At 36.3% G+C, this 21,728-nt stretch overlaps 1 protein-coding gene across 1 annotated transcript in view; it reads right to left on the reverse strand.

Annotated features, from left to right (window-relative positions):
• The window catches only part of LOC131434970 (E3 ubiquitin-protein ligase AMFR-like), a 92,862-nt gene that overhangs the window by 48,261 nt on the left and 22,873 nt on the right, over positions 1-21,728 (reverse strand). Inside the window, exon 2 of the mRNA XM_058602350.1 lies at positions 19,426-20,083. Coding sequence (XP_058458333.1) covers positions 19,426-19,902 — 477 coding nt within the window. The 5' untranslated portion in view covers positions 19,903-20,083. The remainder of the gene's footprint in view (positions 1-19,425; positions 20,084-21,728) is intronic.

A 21,728-nucleotide genomic window follows, 5' to 3' on the forward strand; every position in this document is an offset into this window, starting at 1 on the left:
TTTTTTAGAGAAACTGTATTGAAAAGCTGAAGAAGAACCCGATCAATAGCGATGAAGCAAAAATATTTGTTTTAATGTACTAGTGACTAAAAAGCCTATCATCTTGTCCAATATATCATAAGGCTTATCGTAGTGAACAATATTGACATGCTGCCAGTTGACTTTTGTAGGTGACAAGCGATTTACGCAAAATCTATGTTTAAAAACTCCCTGAGTCCCGGACTAAAGTTAGTTGAATATATAATTCAAACACGTGGAAAATATTTTGTCTGTAAGCCGCTGCCAGGTAGTAGTGCTTAAGATTGACTGAAAACAAAAAAAAAAGCGGATGGATAATGTCAGAGACATAACTGGATGACGCGAATACGAATAAATCTGATATACTTCTTTTGCACTTCCGAATAATAGTACACTGAGATTTGTTTTTAAACGAATTTTCGGAGCTACGCGATTTTATTTTTCTGCAAGGATTGCCGAAGTTATGCGGTCTAAGTCCTAAAGTACTTTTTATCAAAAAAAAATATTTGAAATTACACTAGTGGCGTCTCGTCCTTATGTGCACCTCGTGGACTGCACAACCGAGTGAAATGGAAGGAATTAACTGCATGTTCCGCATTCTAGTATGGGCACCCTCTCTGACTTTTTTTGCATTGTATGCGCACACCGATCAAAACCGAAGAGGAAAAAAAATGAATGTCGGGTCGGTCTGATTGGCCAAGTGCGAATAGACCTTTAGTATCTTTTCCGTGCTTATGAGATACTGCACAGATTCAAAAAGAGAGGGAATTAATCAGCTCAGCTCAGCTCTGAGATTTGTTGTTCTCTTAAGTTTGACTCTGTATGCACACCTTCAGAAGAGGCTTCAGTGGCTTATGCTTATGGCAGTTGAAAACAAATTGCTGTCTCCAGAAATGACAGGTTCACAGATTAATCTGAGTTTCACAGATTCTCAATATGCTGCACAGGTTTTAAAAATGACAAAGATTTTCACAGATTTCTGATACCAATCACAGACTAATAATAGACCCCTAAAAGTCTACAGCTTTCTAGGGAAAACAAAATGTCCTCCGGAGCGTTTAAAAGGTCGGGACCTTTGCTCAGACTGACTTTTGGTTCGAACACAAATTAAAAAAAAATAATGTGGTATTCTTGGCTGTCTCAGTTGCAACGTCGAAGCGGTTTTATTGATGACATTATTGACAGATTTGCTCGATGTGCGAGCGGATATCTTCTATTGTACGATGATACGAAATAAGTTAATTTAAAAAATCCCATCTAAAAGTATATCGATATTTCATTGTAATGAAAAAAAACACAATCGAATATCAATTCCTCGATGTTTAGTTTTCACTTTTAACGAACTGTTACAATGTAAATGTAAATGTTGCCTTGTAACGCCACTTAATTACACCATATCTCAACTTTTCATGCAATTCTTTTTGGCATAAAAAATTTCGATTTCGAAAATCTAAAAAGTTTTTCAAGTCCAAAAGTCAATTTTTTTCAAAAAAAAAATTTTTTGTGTTACGTTTTTTGCATTTGTAATATATTTGGCATAAAAAAACATTTCTTTAGTTAAGCGGTTGTTTTACGCGGATTTCCGGAGTCACGTGATTTTTTTGCGCGGTTTTATTACGCGGTACTTATCCCCCGCGCAAAAGAGACCTCAGTGTAGTTGTTCGTATTAATTGATTGATTGTGTGAATTCTGAAACTTTAACTGCTTGCTTCAGTTTCAGAAATGCAACGAACCATACTAAAGCATAAGTCATTGATGTCAAACATATTCTACCACAGAAACGTTCAGAATTCAAAACAAGAATTGAATGAATGAATTTAGTTTTAAAATTCTGGAACTGAACTCATTTCCAGAATGCAGTTTCAGAATTTCGTTCTAGAACTGAATTCTGAAGTTGAATTCCGAACTTGAATAATGAAACTGAATTCAGTTTCATATTCTGGTTCCAGAAGCCAGGTTCTGAATTTAGTTCCAGCATGCAGCAGGTCTGAATTCTGAGCTTGAGTTCTTGAAATTCAGGAACTAAATGACGCACTAAACTCAGGCGTTCTGGTTCAGAAGTCAGTTCCAAAACTTAGGTTCGGAATTCATATCTAACAATTGGTTCCAGAATCCAGATCTCAAACTCATGTCCTGAATTTTGTTCTTGAATTCTGATGTTGAAACCCAAAATCAGAGTTTTAGATTCGAGTTCCGAACATAAATTAAGAAATTAAATATAGTTCAAAGATTTATTCAAGAAACCAGTTTCAAAAATTTAGTTCCAGAACCCAGAATTAGGATTCGGTTCCAGAGTCTTAGTTTTAAATGTTGAACCTGTAATCTAGATCTAAATTCTGAAACTAAATTCTGTACCAAAAAAATTAAATTCAGAATTCAGGCGAACAAAGGCAAGAGCACTTTGATTATTAATTAAATGACTAAATTGACCGTCTCAAATAACATGCACAATTGTCAATTAAAAAGTTTGAAACCATACATAGTTTGTGCTTGTTTTACTAGCGAACAAAACGGGTCGTGTCGGTTTTGCGCGATACGCTTTGTGCGATGATTCGTTCAATTTATGCAGTTGAAATTTAGCGCACCTTATTCTGGCACTGAATTACACCTTAATGCTCGTTCATACCAAACACTTTAGAAAACTACAATTTCGAGTCATTTGTGGTTATCTCATACAACTAAAAAAATACTATAAATTACTGATTAAATTTTCGATTCTATGGAGAAAAAATTATGCTGCTGCGTTCGAGAGATATTCACGATTAAGTTCTGCCCATTTTTGTACAGATTGAATTTTGAAAAGGCGCTCCATAGTAAAGTCTAAAAAATGGTAAGTGTTCTTTTTAAAACCAAGAAGCTTCAACTGAAACAATTTACAAGCGTTTACAAAACATTAAACTCTACTTGTTAACAGAACAAGAAACCTACAACGAACTTCAACAACTAAAGCCACGCATATGAGTGTCCTCAGTAGATAATGTCAAACAGGTTTTCGTAACAAAACATGAATTACAGTTGACAAATCTTCACACTGCCATCAAAGCTGCTCAATTAACACCCTCCAATGCTCCAATGTTCGATAGGAAATAACATTTTCCTACGTCATTCTTCGGTAATTCGACATGAAATAACGTGGTCCGCTTTGTTCAGCGTTTTCTATCTGGGGTCCGGTTATGTGCTTCCCAAACTTGTTCTCTGTCCAGTGCTACACAACAATTATATTCGATAGGCACACAACACCCTAACTTTTCAATGTCAAGTTCAAACGCCTACTGTGATACGACCCACACCCACGGATCTTTTTTTCAAGTACTTGTCATAGCCAACCACGATCATATTACTGTATTGTTTGAAAATGATCAGGCACTTTTTGTTGTTGTTGCTTAAAGTGTTTTAAAACTACCCGTAACTGCTTTCAGGGTGCTATTAATTTGGGTGAATTGGTCAATGGCATGGCTAGTCGACTGTGAGTTGCGATACTGAAACGGGTTTTATGGGCACTTGGAATGGTGCAAGTGTTGTAGAATGTGCTTCCACTAAATTGAATAGTTGTTCTCAGCTGGCGATTACTCTATTGCCAGTTATGATTGAATAGTTGGCTGCTATAGTCGATATCAATTTATGATCACCGGTGAAAGGCAAACCAACTGCCAAATGCGTCATTCTGAGTAATATTTCAACTTTTTCCATCATCATGGCCGACGATCACGTAATTTAAACGATAAAAAAGAGCTCTCCTCATCATAAAAGTGAAGAAGGAATGTTGGATGATTACAACAGGTTTCGATCTCGCAAAAACCTTTGCGTTCGATCAACTGGAGAAATTGAACGTTCGAAAGAAAGTTTCACATCGTAACTGTCGCACTTTTACAAACCACCTGAATCATTACGAGTGTTTGCCTACAGGTTATTTCTATATCAGTAATAACCAGTAGATTGAAAATAATAGGTTTATTCGAAGTACTTGCCTTTGAAAGTTATGCGTTTTTTTTATCTTTCCGCCAACTCACGAATAGTTCGCCGAATGAACTGTACGCATCTTCATAACTGGTAAAGTGCTGCTCGTTAAGTGCGTGAGACATTGGTGAAAACAAATTATAGTCGGACGGGAGCAAATCTAGATAGTATGGTGGGTGGAACAAAAGTTTCCATATAAGTTGAAGGCAATGATATTTTGACCACTTTTGCTCCATGTGGGGGGCATTGTCGTGTGGCAAACTGATTTTATTATGTCTTGCAAAGCATTCTGGCCATTTTTTCGAGTAATCCTTGATTCAATGTTTATGCCGATGGTTGGCCAGGGTTAACTCATCTTCCGTCAAAATCCAGTATAAAAACTCTTTGTCTCATAAGCTTTGTCAAATTTAGACTAGTCAGTCCAAAACAGTTTATATTGAACAGTTATGCCACCTGCAGTTCAACATAAACCGCTAAGCAGACAAAAAGTTATTGCTATTTACAATACACGTATATAGTTTACACAGAAGTGCGAAATGCTTCCTGACGTTCCAAACGGGAACAAATTTCGGCTTATACTGGCCGATTCATATTGTTTCAACCAGAGATAGCCAAAAATTCGATCACCTTTTTTCGCCTTGCATGCTGATTATCATTCAGCTCATGAGAAATCCATTTTCTCACCTTCTCAATCATCCCTGTGGCTAGTTGGTGTTTCTCGTTTAACCTCTTGGCTATTTGTTTTTAAATTAGGGTGTCTTCGTGAAACAATCCTTGCAATTTGGTATCATAATTTTTTTTTGTTTGGCTTGATCTGTGCGTTCTTTGTCATTGAAACTGAAATCCCCATTTTAAAATCAGTCTTATCAATGTTCACAAGTCCAAATGTTCCCTGTAAGCCTCAACAAGAATTCGATAGATTTAGCAGCATTTTTTTTCTTAAAACAATGCGATGAATCAACACTCCCCGCAAATGATCTTTACTTGTCAAATTCAATAAGGCTTGTTTGCGACAAAATCTGGACAGATCAAATTTGAAAATTAAAAATAAAGTGTGCTTTTCGTTCAATCCAAAATGCATTTTTTATTCATTTGATTGCGCATTGTCAACCATCTTAAAACTAATTACAGTTACTTAATTAGGCTGCATGAAAAAACTACGAACTTTTGAATTTTCTCCAGCCATTAGGGTTTGCAGAGACTTCTCTGCAACCGATTTAACTGCTTTTGTCAAAGATTTTCGAAGTTGTTCTATAGTCTATAATTTATATTGAGATAGCTCTTTCTTTACCAGAGCTCAATACCGTTCAATTAATCACAACTCCGACCTGAATTCGCCTCTTTCGGCAGAATATCGACGTCATTCGCTTCATATCATTACAAAAAATGTTTGGCGTAGTGACAATATGCCAAAACAGGCCAGAATAGTGAGGCCAGCATCGTGGCTGCGCAGAATTGGTAACAATCGCTTCTTTAGGCATTTTTCACGGTAATTTCTTTTTTTTACCGTTCCGGTAGCGATCAAGCTTTGGCTTGCTAGACCACAGCTGCATGCTGCCTGCCAAACCAAATATTTTTTCTTGAGAAACTTAAGACTTTTTTTCGTTCTGAAATGCTTCTATACACCGTTCCATTGCATGGTCAGGCATTTCGGGGTTTGATCGTCGCATTTTGTTTATCAGTACGGTTCGGTACAGTTTTCACCTTGAACGACTTCATATCTTGCCGGTGCTTGGAAGTATGCACGGAAGTTGGAGACATTTTTATTTTTCTAGTACGTACCAAAATATCTGGTCTCTTCTGACTAAATCTGACAACTCGAACAAATGTTGGCAGCACGCTCTCAGATTTGAATGAAACTTTCTGGATATGTAGATTTTGTCATAAGAAGCCACTTTTATCTAAATTTATCCTCACTGTCTTTTGAAGACGGTCAAACTTGTTTAACCTATTTGTGTTCAAATAGATATAACAGATCGGCTGAAAAGTTCGTATCGTTTCTATGAGAGGGCGCCACTAGAATTTAATCCATACCATTTTCAGTTAGTACCAACCTTCAAAAGATACGTGAATAAATTTGACAGCTGTCTGATTATTAGTTTGTGAGATATTGCATTTTGAGTGAAGCTACTTTTGTTATTGTGAAAAAAATGAAAAAAAAAAAGAATTTCGTGTGTTGATGAAACACTACTTTTTAATGAAAAAAAAGTGCCGCCGATACCAAAAAATGGCTTAATGAGTGTTATCCAGACCTCCAAAAGAGGCTGTTACCGATGAAAACGTGAAAAAAATCCACAAAATGATTTTCAATGACCGTAAAGTGAAGTTGATCGAGATAGCTGACACCCTAAAGATATCAAAGGAACGTGTTGGACATATTATTCACGAATATTTGGATATGAGAAAGCTTTGTGCAAAATGGGTGCCGCGTGAGCTCACAATCGATCAAAAACAACAACGAATTGATGATTCTGAGCAGTGTTTGGAGCTGTTATATCGAAATAAAACCGATTTTTTTCGTCGATATATAACAATGGACGAAACATGGCTCCATCACTTCACTCCGGAGTCCAATCGACAGTGAGTTGAGTGGACTGCCCGCGATGAACCGAACCCAAAGCGTGGAAAGACTCAACAATCGGCCGGTAAGGTTATGGCGTCTGTATTTTGGGATTCGCATGGTATAATTTTCATCGACTACCTTGAAAAGGGAGAAACCATCAACAGTGACTATTATATAGCGTTATTAGAGCTTTTGAAGGACGAAATTTCAAAAAATTTTGTTTCTATTAAACGATACGAACTTTTCAGCCGAACTGTTAGTGAAAAAAAAACAAGACAAATGCTACAAAAAAGGTTTGTACCAGTGATTTTTACGAAATCAGAAAATCTTTATTGAGTCCTACGCTGAAAAAAATTGACTTTCAAAATCTAAAATCGACCTACAAAAAAAAGCTCTTTAAATTTTAATAATATCTTCGGCGTAGTGACAAGATGCCAAATAAAGCCAGAATAGCGAGGCCAGCATCGTGACTGCGCAGTATTGGTAACAATTGCTTCTTTAGGCATTTTTCACGGTAATTTTCTTTTTTTACCGTTCCGGTAGCGATGAAACTTTGGGTTGCTCGACCACAGATGCATATTGCCTGTCAAACTATATTTTTTTCTTGAGAAACTTGGTACTTTTCTTCGTTCTGAAATGCTCCTCTATACCGTTCCGTTGCATGGTAATAAATATTGAGGGAAGCTGCTCTTCCAAGACATAAAGGCCCGGGGTTTGACCGTCGCATTTTGTTTATCAGTACGGTTCGGTACAGTTTTCACCTTGAACGACTTCATATCTTGTCGGTGCTTGAAAGTATGCACAAAATTTGGAGATTTTTATTATTCTAACGACAGTGCCGTACCGAAAAATCTGGTCTCTTCTGACGAATTTCGCGTCAACTCGAACAAATGTTGGCAGCATCCTCTCAGATTTGAATGAAACTTTCTGGATATGTAGATTTTGTGATAAAAAACCAACTTTGCGTACTTTTAATTTAAAATATTCTAATCTAGACTGTCTTTTGAAATGGGTCAATTGTTTCCCCTTTTTGCCTTTCTCATATAAAATCACTGTGAAAACCGACTTTTGAACCGAGGCCCGGACATTCGACTGTCATATACCATTCAACTCAGCTCGACGGACTGAGCAAATGTCTGTGTGTATGTGTGTATGTATGTGTGTATGTGTGTATGTATGTGTGTATGTAACAAATAATGTCACTCGATTTTCTCAGAGAATGCTGAACCGATTTTCACAAACCCAGATTTAAATGAAATGTCTTATGGTCCCATAGATCGCTATTGAATTTTATCTTTATCCGACTTCCGGTTCCGGAATTACAAGGCAATATGATGGCAAATCTATGAGAAAATGCGCATTCAATTTTCTCGGAAATTTCTCAACCGAGTTTTACAAACTAAGAAGCAAATGAAAGGATCTTTAAACAGTCCCCAAAAAGTTGATCCAGATCCGATTTCCGGTTTCAGTATTACAGTGAGATTAGTAAAAATTTTCATTTTCATGAGGATTTTTTTACAAGCGATGGCGAAACGAGGTGCACATTTTTATAAAATTTACTGTTGAATTCATCTAGTTGACAGACCTTGTTATTTGGTGGATATATAAATCTACTATGGAAATTCTAGTCCCCGATTTCTGCTTCCGAACGCATCGGTAATAGTGAAGAAAAGCTCTAAAAACGGAACTCACTTCGTTTTCTCTGCAACGGTTGAACCAATTTTCACAAATCATGATTCAAATTCAAGCTCTCATTGTCTTAAAAAATACTGTGCAATTTCATCCAGTTCCGACTTCCGGTTCCGAAATTATAGGGGAATGAGTATCAAATCTTTCAAGCTGTCATACAAAATGATGCAAAATCGGTACGTGCTGGTACGGAACATGAAGGAAACGTACCCGTCCAGCACACAGCGTGCTTTGTTCAATGTTGTATAACGTGCAGGGTTGCCACATTTAAATCTTTATTAACTTGACATGATAACTGTTTACAAACTGAAAAGGTGATGGTAGTTTATACCGAAGAAAGTTTTTGATTTTATTCAAGTTTCAAAAAAAAGAAACTTGACAGAATCTTCTAGTGATGTTTTTGGATGTGACGTATGCGTAGTATGAGAAAAGCATCATTACACCACTAGGTGGATTAAAAAAAGTTTTTCATACATTTATAGTGGAAAAACGACAATTCCTACAAAAAAGTGTTGATTTTCACAAAATCAGACAAATTTTCGATTAAAAACGCTGAAGAAATTTTGAGTCCTACACTGAAAAAAATGACTAAAATTGAAAAAAAATGATCTACAAACAAAAACATTTTCAATTTTGATTGAATTTTTTTTTATTTAAAAGATATTTTTATTCAGGCCTATTTGCGTACAAGCTTTACGTGGCCGATTGAGCCGATTTTTTAAATAAATTTGTTTTTGAGTTGGATCTCGTTGTCACCCCTTTTCTAGGGGGAGAGGAGCTTCCATTTCCCTCCTACGAGGATTGAGGGGCACTTCGTTCGTGGTTCGTCTCGTCATCCATTGCCGTGGTATTGTTGTTGATTTCGTTGCTAGTTGCTGTAGATGCACCTTGTTGTACATTGGTTGCAATTGCTGGTTGGTTGGAGGGTAAGTTGTTAACTGCAGCCGGTGTACTTTGTTCTATAGAGGATACTGATGGTTTCGTTGAAGGGGATGCTTCATTGTTGTTGGCGGCTGTCACAGGTGTACTGGGGTTGCTTGGGATTGGTGTGAAGGAAGCACCGTTGTCCTTTGGTGTAGTTGTCTCCTTGTCCAGTTTATCACATGGCTTACCGTAGTGAACAGCTTTTTGGCAATATTGGCATGTGGCCATCTGATTGTCATAGGTAACAAGTGATTTGCACGGGATTCTTGTATCCTGACCGAATGTCACATAAGAAGGTATAGGCCTCCTCAAGTGCATGCGTAACAAACGTACGCCATTTAGAATACCGGGGAAAAAATTCTTCCACTTTTCTATTTCGATAGAGAGAATCTCTCCGTATTGGGACATAGTTTTGCGAATATATGAATCGGTGACGCTTGAGGAAAGATCATGCACACGCACTTCTATAGCACTATCTTCCATATATACTGGAATGTTGTACTTAATGTTCTCGTGCTCCACATAGTGCACCTTGTTATTTTCTTTTGTGAATTGAATTGCATGCAACTCTTTATAAAACTGGATGTAAATAACATTATTTGTCTTATTGCATTGAAGTAAATCTACACGTTTCATTTCAAGATGCATTTGCTCCTTTAGCAAACCTTCAAGTTCTCGTATCGAAGGTCGAATTTTGCACTGCCTGAAGTCAACAACAATTGTATTCTTTCGTGTCGGCGGTAGCTTTTGTTCGTTTGGTTCACTCATTTCGAGGTCGTTCTATTGTTCACTACACAATACTGTACTTGGTTTATTTCGTCCCGAACGTAAGCGGTTTTGTTTTATCGATTGACTTGGATGAAATGTGAAAGCGAACTGAGATTGAATTTTGTCCCAAGATAGGTGATTATGTTTCCTACCAATTGTTTATACATTGCAAGATGGGGTATTTTTGTCGCGAATACGACTTACTTTACTATGGGGTGCCTTTTCAAAATTTACCCTCTGAGAAAGTGATAAGTTTTTGATCGTGAATATCTTTTGTTGTATCTAACGAACCAACATAATTTTTGCTACATATGATCACAATTTTATGATAAAATATTCAGTTAGTTGTTTGACATAAACTCAAATAATTCAAAATTAAACATTTCTGAATTGTTTTTTTTATAAACGAGTATCAAAGAGGATAATTCATAAGGCGCGTTTGCCTTTCTCGTATTTTTAAAGCTCATAGCTTAGTGATTTGTGAAAGGATTTATATAATCTAACTACCAATAGAATCGCAATTTTTCAACTTAAACGTGTATAGCAAAAGCATTGAAGTATTTCAATCGTACACTATTGAAAACCTGTCTCATTTGACCCATGTCAACACCAGCCAATCAGAACGCGTTCTGAGGAAGAGAACAAAATATCTGCTGCTGTACAACAAATCGTTCGAGAAAATGTTCCAAACAGTGTTTAATATCGTAGTGAGTTCCACAATTTGGTCCTTCTGAAAGGCAGGAATGAATCCCGTACAGCATCCGGATAGTTTCTTTCAATGAAATGCAAATCCGAAATGAAATAATCGAAATTTAAATTCTATATACTGCTATTTTTATAGCCGTTAGGACCGCCCATTAGTGAAAAAGCTACAAACGCAATCAGGTAAAAACAAACCTTTCAACAAAAATTGGACCAGTTTGGATTCTATCGCCACTGCGAGCAGATGTATTTTGTGTCGTTTGCAAAGCTAGTTTCGCTTCCGACAAGAGCGATTACGTCACAGCTGCCAGTCATTTGCATTGGTGAAAAAGCAACGGTGGCTCTAAAAGTTTTCCAAAGAACTATTAGGATTTCTTGCTAGAAAATCCTCAGTTTAGTGCAAATCTAGAACAGTTTGGTTAGATTTGTACACTTTTTGCTGTGTGAAATTCACAGTAATCTAGATCAAGTGAAGGCTTCTTTGTTTTTGTGAAAAATGTGGAAAAGGGGAATGCTTGCATAATTCATACAATTGATCAACTAATTGACATTCGGGAGTGTTAAGGAACATGTCAGTTGTTTTCGTATTCACGACATCCAGTTATGTCTCTGACATTACCCACCCGCCTTTTTAGACTTGATTTTTTGGCCAGTTAGCTTCAATTCACAATACTTAAATTTGTGATAAACGTACTCAGTTTTAATGAAATTACGCAACATTTGTGTTCGCTTAGAAGTATACCAGAATATCTAAAATGGTGGTTAAACCATTGTAAAAGATGTATTTATTAACACGCGTATGGATATGGAATAGAAGTCGTAAAAATACAGAAATGTTTGCTAGTGTTTGATTCAAATAAAAAAAATCTGTTAACTAGGGAAAAATTACCAACCGTCATCTAATTAGTCCAGTCACTTTTTTACTTATTACCTCTAATCCAAACAAGAATTTCGTTGTACAGATCTGCAATAATCCATTCACCTTTGACAACATTTTTAATTATGTAATATTAGCGAAAGAGAACTAAAAAAACGGCCATATGCTGATTTGAACATTTGAAAATGTTGTCATGAATCGACTAAGAATTTCCATCGTCTGTTTCATACCGTTCCATAAGTAGGTCTGCACAGTATTGAACTTTTCGATCCACAACCCCATTACCCCCCAATGCTCGGTATACGGTTTCCATGTTATCGGAACAAATCAAGTGCAATCGACCTGACCCGAAGTGAAACGTTCACCTGCCGAGCGTCAATCTAGCAGAATTTGCACCGGGTTTTTTTTCATCATGTTCAATCGAACACATCTGGATTAAATCGTACGCACTTAAGTGGATCGGTGAAGAAATAAAATCATCTACAGCAAAAGTTCATTGACTCAAACGCTAGCGGTTAGCTCCGGCAGTGCGTGTTAACAAGAGAATATGAAACACAAACCGGTAACAAGCTATGCGATGCCGTCAAATGGGGTGACTTTGTAAACACACAGACACACACAGAATCGGCGAGCATGCTTCAGTCGTTCCATTTTCAATGACCATGTATTGCAGGCAAACTGTATCGATGGCAAAGCCTCGTTTTTTTTTCGAATATATACCAGCAAAGTAACAATAGATGACCGACAAAGTGATTAGAGTGGAAGGTTGAACACTAAAAATAAATGTTTTAATTTTAACATTGTGCTCATTTCTTTCTTTCCGTCAATCACCATTCTGCTCTGATTCGAAGAACACAACACAGATTCAGTTTATGCTATACATCGATGTGTACATTTCGTAAAGCGGTAGTGCTAAGAAGTTGAGGCACCTCACAAAACCTCCCTCTGCAATATATGAGCAAAATCGGATGTGGGTAAGTAGTGCTGCCCGGCGCACAGTGGTACGAATCAATAAAAACGTGGACATAAATCAGTAGCTGCCAAACCGTTCTTTTAATGCATATAGTTGCTTTGAAGAAATTATTTACAAATATATACCGCGTAATTTGATCCTATCATTAATTGTTCATGGCCTACTTTGACAAAAAATGTAACCATAACTTTTTTTCTGAAGAGATAGAAATTTTTTTTCTTCTACAAAGTTTTAGAACTATTAAAAATAATTTACTTTGTCAAATATACCAAAAGTCTAGGTCGCACCGTTTCGGATATACAAAGCGTTTTTATGGCAACCCCCTTAAAATCAATTTTTTATTCATAAATTGTTTCGAGTTATTTTGTTATGCATACTTTGTTTGGAATAATTGTAGAATTTATAAAATTGCATATTTTTGTTGAAGATAGTGCATAGGTTTGTTCTTTCCTGGCAAAGTTATGCAACATTTCACCTTTTTTTACCTAGGATAAAACCTTGCACCGAAGCGAAATATGCAACTTCATGCAGCTGATTTTTACAAAATTTGTAGGAAAAGATGTGCCCAATATCATAAAAAAATCTAAGTGGAACTCGGTGGAACTTTTTTTTTAGGTCTTTTCAAAGTTAGTTTTAATTACTGAATTATGGCAACCCCCTTAAAACTAGTTTTCTAGTCATAACTTGTTTCGAGTTATTTTTTTAGACATACTTCGTTTAGAATAATTGTGGAAAATATAAAATTTCATAATTTTGTAGAAGCTAATGCATAAGTTTATTCTTTTCTGGAAAATTTATGCATAATTTTACTTCTTACCTAGAAAACCTTTCACTATGGCCATGCTGAAACCATGAATGGTTAAGAAACAGAGGGCGCACAGTGGTCCAAAACTCGTAAAAGACGGTCACAAGTCTGTACTGACTTTCACTGATTTTTAAGAGCTAACGTGTCTTCGAAGAAGTTTTTCAAAATTATATAACGCTTTTTTTGAAAGTAACACCTTAATTTTTGTTAAGCTTTCGATTTCGAAATAAAAATAATTTTGTTTTTGACGAAAAAAAATTTTTTTTCTATCTCATTTCAAAGAAAAAAAAAACATTTCAAGCATTTTTGCTGAAGATATGAATAATGTAAAAAAAAATTTTTTTTTTTGAGATATTCGCTTTATTTTAAAAACAGTTTTTTTGGATTTACCTACGTAGAATTTATCTCTATTACCTAAGTATCTACTACAAAGTTAGCATTTAAATGAGTAACTTTTCCCAATACTTTTCACAACCTAATGACAAATTCTTTCCAGTTTTGATAGGTTTGTAATAAATATTCGAAATCAGTGGGTCAGACGCTACTAGGAGTCTACAAAAACATCTGTCATCGTTTTTTCACGGCTGTTTTTCCTCGTGCCCAAGTTTGGATTTTTTTTATTTGTTTATTAATTTTTAACTTTTTTCATTCAATAAACTGCTGTTGAAAAAAGGCTTTGTGTGAAATGCCCCATGGATTATTACTATACATGCTATGCATGTATGCAAATATATGAAAGATATTTCTATCCTTCTTCCGACTACCAGTCTGGACGCGCGTAAACACGCATAAACAAGTTCATGCTTGCACGCGCAACTTAAGCAAATTGTTGCGATATTTATTTTATTACTTTTTCCAATTGACAATATTAGAATAAATCTAAGTGGAACTAGATGCAATTTTAGGCCTTTTCAAATTTAGTTTTAATTATTGAAAATCCGAAAAATTATCAAAACTTCAACACATATTTAAAAAATGGTATGATATTGGGCACATCTTTTCCTACAAATTTTGTAAAAATCAGCTGCATGAAGTTGCATATTTCGCTTCGGTGCAAGGTTTTATCCTAGGTAAAAAAAAAGGTGAAATGTTGCATAACTTTGCCAGGAAAGAACAAACCTATGCACTATCTTCAACAAAAATATGCAATTTAATAAATTCTACAATTATTCCAAACAAAGTATGCATAACAAAATAACTCGAAACAATTTATGAATAAAAACTGATTTTAAGGGGGTTGCCATAAAAACGCTTTGTATATCCGAAACGGTGCGACCTAGACTTTTGGTATATTTGACAAAGTAAATTATTTTTAATAGTTCTAAAACTTTGTAGAAGAAAAAAAATTTCTATCTCTTCAGAAAAAAAGTTATGGTTACATTTTTTGTCAAAGTAGGCCATGAATAATTAATGATAGGATCAAATTACGCGGTATATATTTGTAAATAATTTCTTCAAAGCAACAATATGCATTAAAAGAACGGTTTGGCAGCTACTGATTTATGTCCACGTTTTTATTGATTCGAACCACTGTGCGGCGGTCAAATTTTGAACATTTTATCCCAATGGGGCGAGAGGGAATAGATTTTGTATGTCAAATGTCTTTGAATTGCATGAAACGATAAGATCTGGAAAAAATCGACTCTCACATACGGCTTCAATGTACTATTTATGCATTTCTACGTGTAAGCACTGATACATAAATTACTTGAATCTACAAACTTTGACTTACATTCGGCTCTGACCTAATAACAATCGGCATTCAAAAAATCGGTTATCATAGCTGATTATAGATAATGGTTGCCATTGATAGTAAGTGACCAACGATCGCTCGTCTTCGAAGAGCACTGTGCAAAATCAATCCAGTCTGTGTGTGAGCCAACACACAAAATTTTTCGCCACACGAAAATTTATCAACTTCTTTGTATAGACGCCAAACGAAAACTAATCGTACGATATGCGTCAAAATTTGATAGAATGTGTATAAAAGTGTTGTCAACGTTGAGAGAATAAAAATTTACCGATTGGATAAGCGCGGGAATTTTAAAATGAAAATTCCGGTTCTTTTTTGATCATAAGGTATTAGACTTGCCATTTTCAAGAAAATTATAACCAAGCAAAGTTTTCAGGCGATTCTGAGGTGCGATTATTTCAATTTATCACATTTTAAACAATCTTTTTAGCCAAATTCACAGATTTTAATTAGATCGAAGAAATAATAAGAATTGAAATTCGACTGATGTTGAAACTGGCAGCACTGTTATCGATGAAACAATTAACGAAGCGAGGGGCGGGAAATTATTAAGCGTGTAGCGAAAAGAACTGTCAGAAATTGTTTAATCTAATACTATGTTCACATATCGCTGATATCACTTGATATACCGAGATGATATGCATATCATGTCGAAGTGTTCACATATGATCGAAATGATATCGTTTGACAATCAAATTGTCATATTGAATGTTCCCATTAGAAGAAAGACCAATAATATTGCTTTTCTCTCCTACAATTCAATCAATAATGAAAGTTTCGCATTTATCGATCTCCGAACACCAATATTCTATGATAAAATCAAAATTATAATGATTGTTCATTGTCACACTCAAAGTGACGTTAATAAATGAGTGCGTTCAATGCCATTATCCGTGTTGCTAGTTGAGATTTTTGACAACTCGACATGATATCGTACATGATATCCCGGATATCATGCCAAAATGATAATACGCGTTGACATTAAATTGTATGGGATATCAAGTGATATTGCACATGATATCATCGGATATCGAGTATATTCGTATATCACTTGATATCAGCGCTAATGTGAACATACTATAGAACCGAACACGAGTATTAAAAGCTATCTCTGTGAAGAATTAAAAGCTAAACCTAATATTAAAAGTAATTAAAAGTTACAATATTTAAAATTTAGTTTAAACTTAGAACATAGTTAAAACTTATTGGTAGATTTAATCTATCTTAAAGACTATTGTAAGTAATTGAAACTTATGTAAAAATTCAATTCTAACCTACATTTTCCTTTCATAGAGCTAGAAGTTTACACTAGGGGCGGGAGACTGCGCAAAATTATAAAGCCATACCGATTTGTGTGAGTAAAATTACAATTTATTTACTAAAACTTAATCTAAATTAAAAATAAATTACAGCTTAAAGCTAAAATTGAACTACACTAAAACGGTGGTTTGATTTGCTAAAGCATTTTGGAATCCCCACGTGCCCTGCGTTCTTGTTCTACGGAACAACTGAAATTCCTTATTTCGTAATTTCACCTTGTCACAGGGAAATGAGTGACGTTGGCGTTGGCAGCCATGCAATGATTCTCTACGCTAAGAATCGGCTGCGAAATCTGTTGAAACAGAACGGCCAAATTTCACAAAAGGAATGTAATGCCAAGACTTTGCTTGGTGTAATGTTGCCTTTCTCATAATACTCACACTATCATAAATATTACTGCAGAGTTCTAAAAATAACTGTTCTCTGATTTGAAGCAGAAAAGTTTGATTAAACGTAATTTAGCAAAATCTACGAATCAAAACACCCTACAGTTCCGGAATAGAAACTATTATCCACGACGAATTCCTTATCCTTTGACTAAATAAGTTTGTGAAAATCGATCCATCTTGAAGAAAAATGAGTGAGATCATTTTTGCAGTTTTCAGTCACTATTTTTAATACTTCCGATTCCGGATTCTGAGAACCGGAAAAGCCGAAGTTGGTTCGTATGATCAGTAATAAATATGACCCACAAATAGAAACAGTTTTGAACCTAGTCAAAAAGAATTCTGCCCTCTTTCACTTCATCGCCTTAGAAGGCGGTATAAAATTTTTAATATTCTTCACATTGTAATTTCGGAACCAAAAGTTATATCCGGATGAAATTCTAAAGCTTTCTATGGAACCATAGGGCCTTTGATTTGAGCCTAAGTTTGTGAAATCGGTCACACTGTATCTGAGGAAGAAGAGTAAGTAATCAGCTTCGGTGTCGTGTTTCGTTTTCTTTTTGGCGTGTACGAAATTGAACAAAGCACGCTGTGTGCATCGTTTGTAAAGACGAGTTCGGTTTTCTTCTTCCGTGCCAGCACGTACCGGCTTTGTATCGTCATTTTATATAGCCGTTTTAAAAACTTTGACACTAATCGCCCTGTAATTGCGGAACCGAAATTCGGATCCGGATGAAATTTCACAGTAGCTTCTGAGATAGTATGAGCTTTAATTTAAATCAAGATTTGTGAAAATCGGTTCAAGCATCGCTGAGAAATCGAAGTGAGTTCTACTTTTGGAGTTGTTCTTCACCACTGTCGGTGCTTTCGGAACAGAAAATGGGGATCCAGTACTGCCGAATTAAGTTTTTATGCTCACAAACTAACAAGTTCTGCAAACTCGGAGAATTTATCAGTCAGTTTTATGGGATTTATACCTGTTTTTGGCATCGTTTGTGAAAGAATACTCATAAAATTGAAGATTTTCCACTTATCGCGCTCTAGTTTTGAAACCGGTAGTCGGATTCGGATGAAATGTTCTAGGAATTTTTGAATAACTTCAACACCTTTTCTTAGTTTATGAAAATAGGTAAAGCCATTTTCGAGAAAATTGAGTGCACATTTTGGTTTGGAACACATCTTTATTTTCTATATAGGGGAGCAAATCAGAAAATCTAGGAAAACTACACGTAGAAATGTGGTCAAATTTTAAACACTTACAGCTCAATCATTTGATTGGAAATATTTCCATGTTTCGATTTGAATGTATCAAGCCTCGTATTTTCAATTATAAATGATTGAAATTTTGATTAGTAGCGAGCAGTGTCCTATTTTGTCTGCAAAAAATGTCCGGCATACCCTGCCATAGACGACGGTTTTGAAGGAGTAAGCGATATATCAAAGGGAAAGCATCGCTCTGATTGGTCAATCGATGCAAAAGCGAAGCTGTTGGAAGTACGCGAATCTATGAATAGAAGCGAAATTATAGCTAACGTTTCAGTCCTACGCGTAGCATGCTAGAGGTAGGTTGTTGCTAGACAGCAAGACAAAAAGTGCCATTAAGCGATTCGAAGCTTAAGCTCTGATCTTGTGTCATGCAAGCTCGGATGAAATTCCATGTTATGTCGTTTCGCCTGAGAAATTGACAACTGCCCTAGAGTAAATTTTGAGTGCTTAAGATTAATTTCTATAAGATGAACTCGATTGAAAATGAGAAAATGTTTATCGCGTCAACCGAAATCGCAGAATGGTAGGGAAACTTAACGCTATAAAAATAACTGCTTGCATACAGAACTTGAACACAAGCTTGGCGAAGAGAAGCTTAAATGTCGAAATCCGTATCGCAAGTATGATACAATGATATAATTGCATACATTTGGGATATTGGTGTAATTTCGTCGGATTTAATACAAATACAAACATTATTCTGTATTTCAAGACAAACAATCACCCCTATTCTGTACTTCGATCGAATCGGATTTTGTCGAACGAATGTAAAAATTTGCATTCTGTAATTCGATCGAGTGATGCTTTTGTATGGAAAACTCGAACTCGATCGAGCTACAGAATTCAAAATTTCGTATTCGATCGAAACAATCCGATTCGAACGAAATGCAGAATGGGGAACAACCCCATGGGGCTGATCCTTGTAACCTTATAACTTTCGTCTATCCTTTTTTACTTGGCCCCGGATTGGGTAACCAAGTACGCATGGAAATTATTTATGACCTACGAAAATCAATTGGCCAAATGACTAGAAGACGACAGTAAAAACTCCTCAAACATTCGATTGCATTATTTTAAATATTGGGATGATTTATTGGATGCCGTGAGGTTTAACTTTAATCGCAACATTTAGTGTTTCTAGTTTTGAAATAAAATCAAATTTTTTTACTGCCGCCGATGATGTAGATTCCATTTGATCGTTTGCCAGCAGGCGATATAAAATTGCAAATCAAGTTTTAATGCAAAATAACTAGTTCTTCATGATGGTTCTGGCGCAGTTTGAATAGGCTTATCAGAACGAGTAACCCAGCCAAGCAGGTCGCTATATTAGCTGATGCTTGAACAAACAGGTTTATTCATTAGGTATCAGATCAGGAACAACTTAGCCGGTCGTCCAGCGGGCATCAAGAAAACAAGAAACTTACCCAAATACAAACTGGTTCACTTCCCATAAAGGAGGCGACATCTTTCAGGTGAGCCCCGATCGTCCTGGAATCGTTGGCAACCGAATGCTCCAACAGTACTGCTTCGTGTTCAATCATTTTCTGCAAATCGTCGCTAGTGGCGGCCAATATTTTTTCCTCCAGGTCATTGAGTTCTTTTACCGTCAACACAGAGCTCAATTTATCTGGAGCGGCTATATTTGCACCAGCACCAGCGGCAACGGCTCCTGTGGCCGCATCACCAGTTGCCGTAGCCGCAGCCGAAGATACGGAACCGGTCAAAACACTATTCACATTTCCACCGACAGCGCTGCTGGTGGCATTACTCTGCTGCCTCCAGAAGGGATCACTGGTCACACTTACCGAATAATACAAACAGAAAGAAACCAGTAGAATGCTGGCACTGGTATAAACTCGAATACTGGGCAATGGTAGTGTGCCGCTCAGAACGATCGGCATCTTGGATGAAATGGCTTATGGCTTTTGTTTTATTCCGGAAATTTAACTTTCACAAAGCACGGTTATTTCGCGACACTGGCCGGCCAAACACGAACATTAACACACTTCCCTAATCTACACTGCACTGACACATTTTCACTGGTTCGAAGAATTCCATCAAACATCGTTCAACGCTGGTATCCTGTAAAGAAGCAAGAGCAAATATTGTTTGTTTGAGTTAATCTATCGGACAAATAAATAACGGAAATATCAACATTCTCCGCATTTCGCAACCTGCCCTCACACGGATAACAATCCGCGTATGTCTACAATAGGCAACAATTCGTGGCGGTCGTTCATTCCGAAAGATTGCACCTTGCGAACGACCGAACCGGCAGCCATCGGCCAATAGGAAATGTAAACATACTGTGTTCCCCATGACGGGGGGGGAGAAGGAGGAAGTCAGCATCTACCAGGAACATTCATTAGCAGATTTGCACTGTCCGTTGGACCCGCAGGTTCCAGTAAATAGATGTATTTGTTAACAAATCAAATAAATCTTTGCATCGAAAGACGTCGTCGGTTTGTTGGTTGTTCACCAAACAATCAAGTTTTGGAGGATTTAAAAGATGTGGTGGAATTTTCGGTGGAAAGAAGTAGAAATATCTTACTCCACTATCTGAAACTGAATTTGTCACTAACGTCACTTGTACTATTATATCCCCGGAACTAGAAGCTTCCAAACGTTCCTCAGCTTGTTGAAATCAATTCAAAAATTTTTTGAAAAATACACACACAGACATTTTCTGATCTCGTCGAGCTGAGTCGAATGGTATATAACACTATGGGTCTCCGAGGCTCCGTACAAAAGACAAAATAGTGCGTGAATCTTTAAAATGCGTTAATAATAATAATAATAATAATACGACATTGTTCCTCTTATACCATCCGATGGCATCTCGAATGTAGTGGCAGCTAGCTAAGTCAGACCAAAACTTCACGGGACCACTGTGTGATCAAATTAAACGCCACTTTTGGAGACCGTTCCCTTTTGTAAAGTGATCCATTCATGGACACTTCAACGATGAAAAGCTTTGTTCTCTTACCACCACTGCATATGCCTTGCCAAATAATCAATTTAAAAAAAACTACTTCTTGGATTGAACTAACAGTAAATTTGTTTTATTCAAAATCTGTCCAGATTTTGTCTCGAACAAGCTTTTGTTTAGTTTTCGATTAGAAGAAACTGGAAACAATTCAGCTTGGACAAGAAAAAGGCGGATGACTAATGTCAGAGACATAACTGGATGGCGTGAATACGAATAAAACTGGCACGCTTTCTTCACACTTCCGAATATCAGTTGGTTGATCGATTGTGCGAAGTGTGCAAGTTTTTCTCTTCTTCACTACTAGAACTAAATATGATACATAGTTAAATAGTTAATTTGTATAATTTATAATAAAATAATGATGGTTCTGAAAAGAACCTTTTGTAAAGGTGTTCGTGTTGAAAAGTGACGAGTTGAATTCGAATTCCGAGGGATACCGCTGACAACCGTCATCATCCGACCTGTTGTCCGTGGATGCAGTACTGATATGGTTGGCGTAGGTACAGCGTTTACAACCGATTATAATTTTCCAGTGAAGAAAGAATAAATTCGCTGGATTGGTCAATATTGCAATATTTCTATGACATGAAAAGTATGAAATATATCTATGACTTTCTATATTGGTTTTTAGCAAAACTATGCAAGCAAAATGCGAACAAAGCCGATGTTTTTCATTCGATGCTATCTACCATCATATGAAAATGTTCGAAATGACAAAAATGAGACATTAGCGGTTGG

This window comes from Malaya genurostris, chromosome 3 (assembly GCF_030247185.1).
Source record: "Malaya genurostris strain Urasoe2022 chromosome 3, Malgen_1.1, whole genome shotgun sequence".
Classification (NCBI taxonomy): domain Eukaryota; kingdom Metazoa; phylum Arthropoda; class Insecta; order Diptera; family Culicidae; genus Malaya; species Malaya genurostris.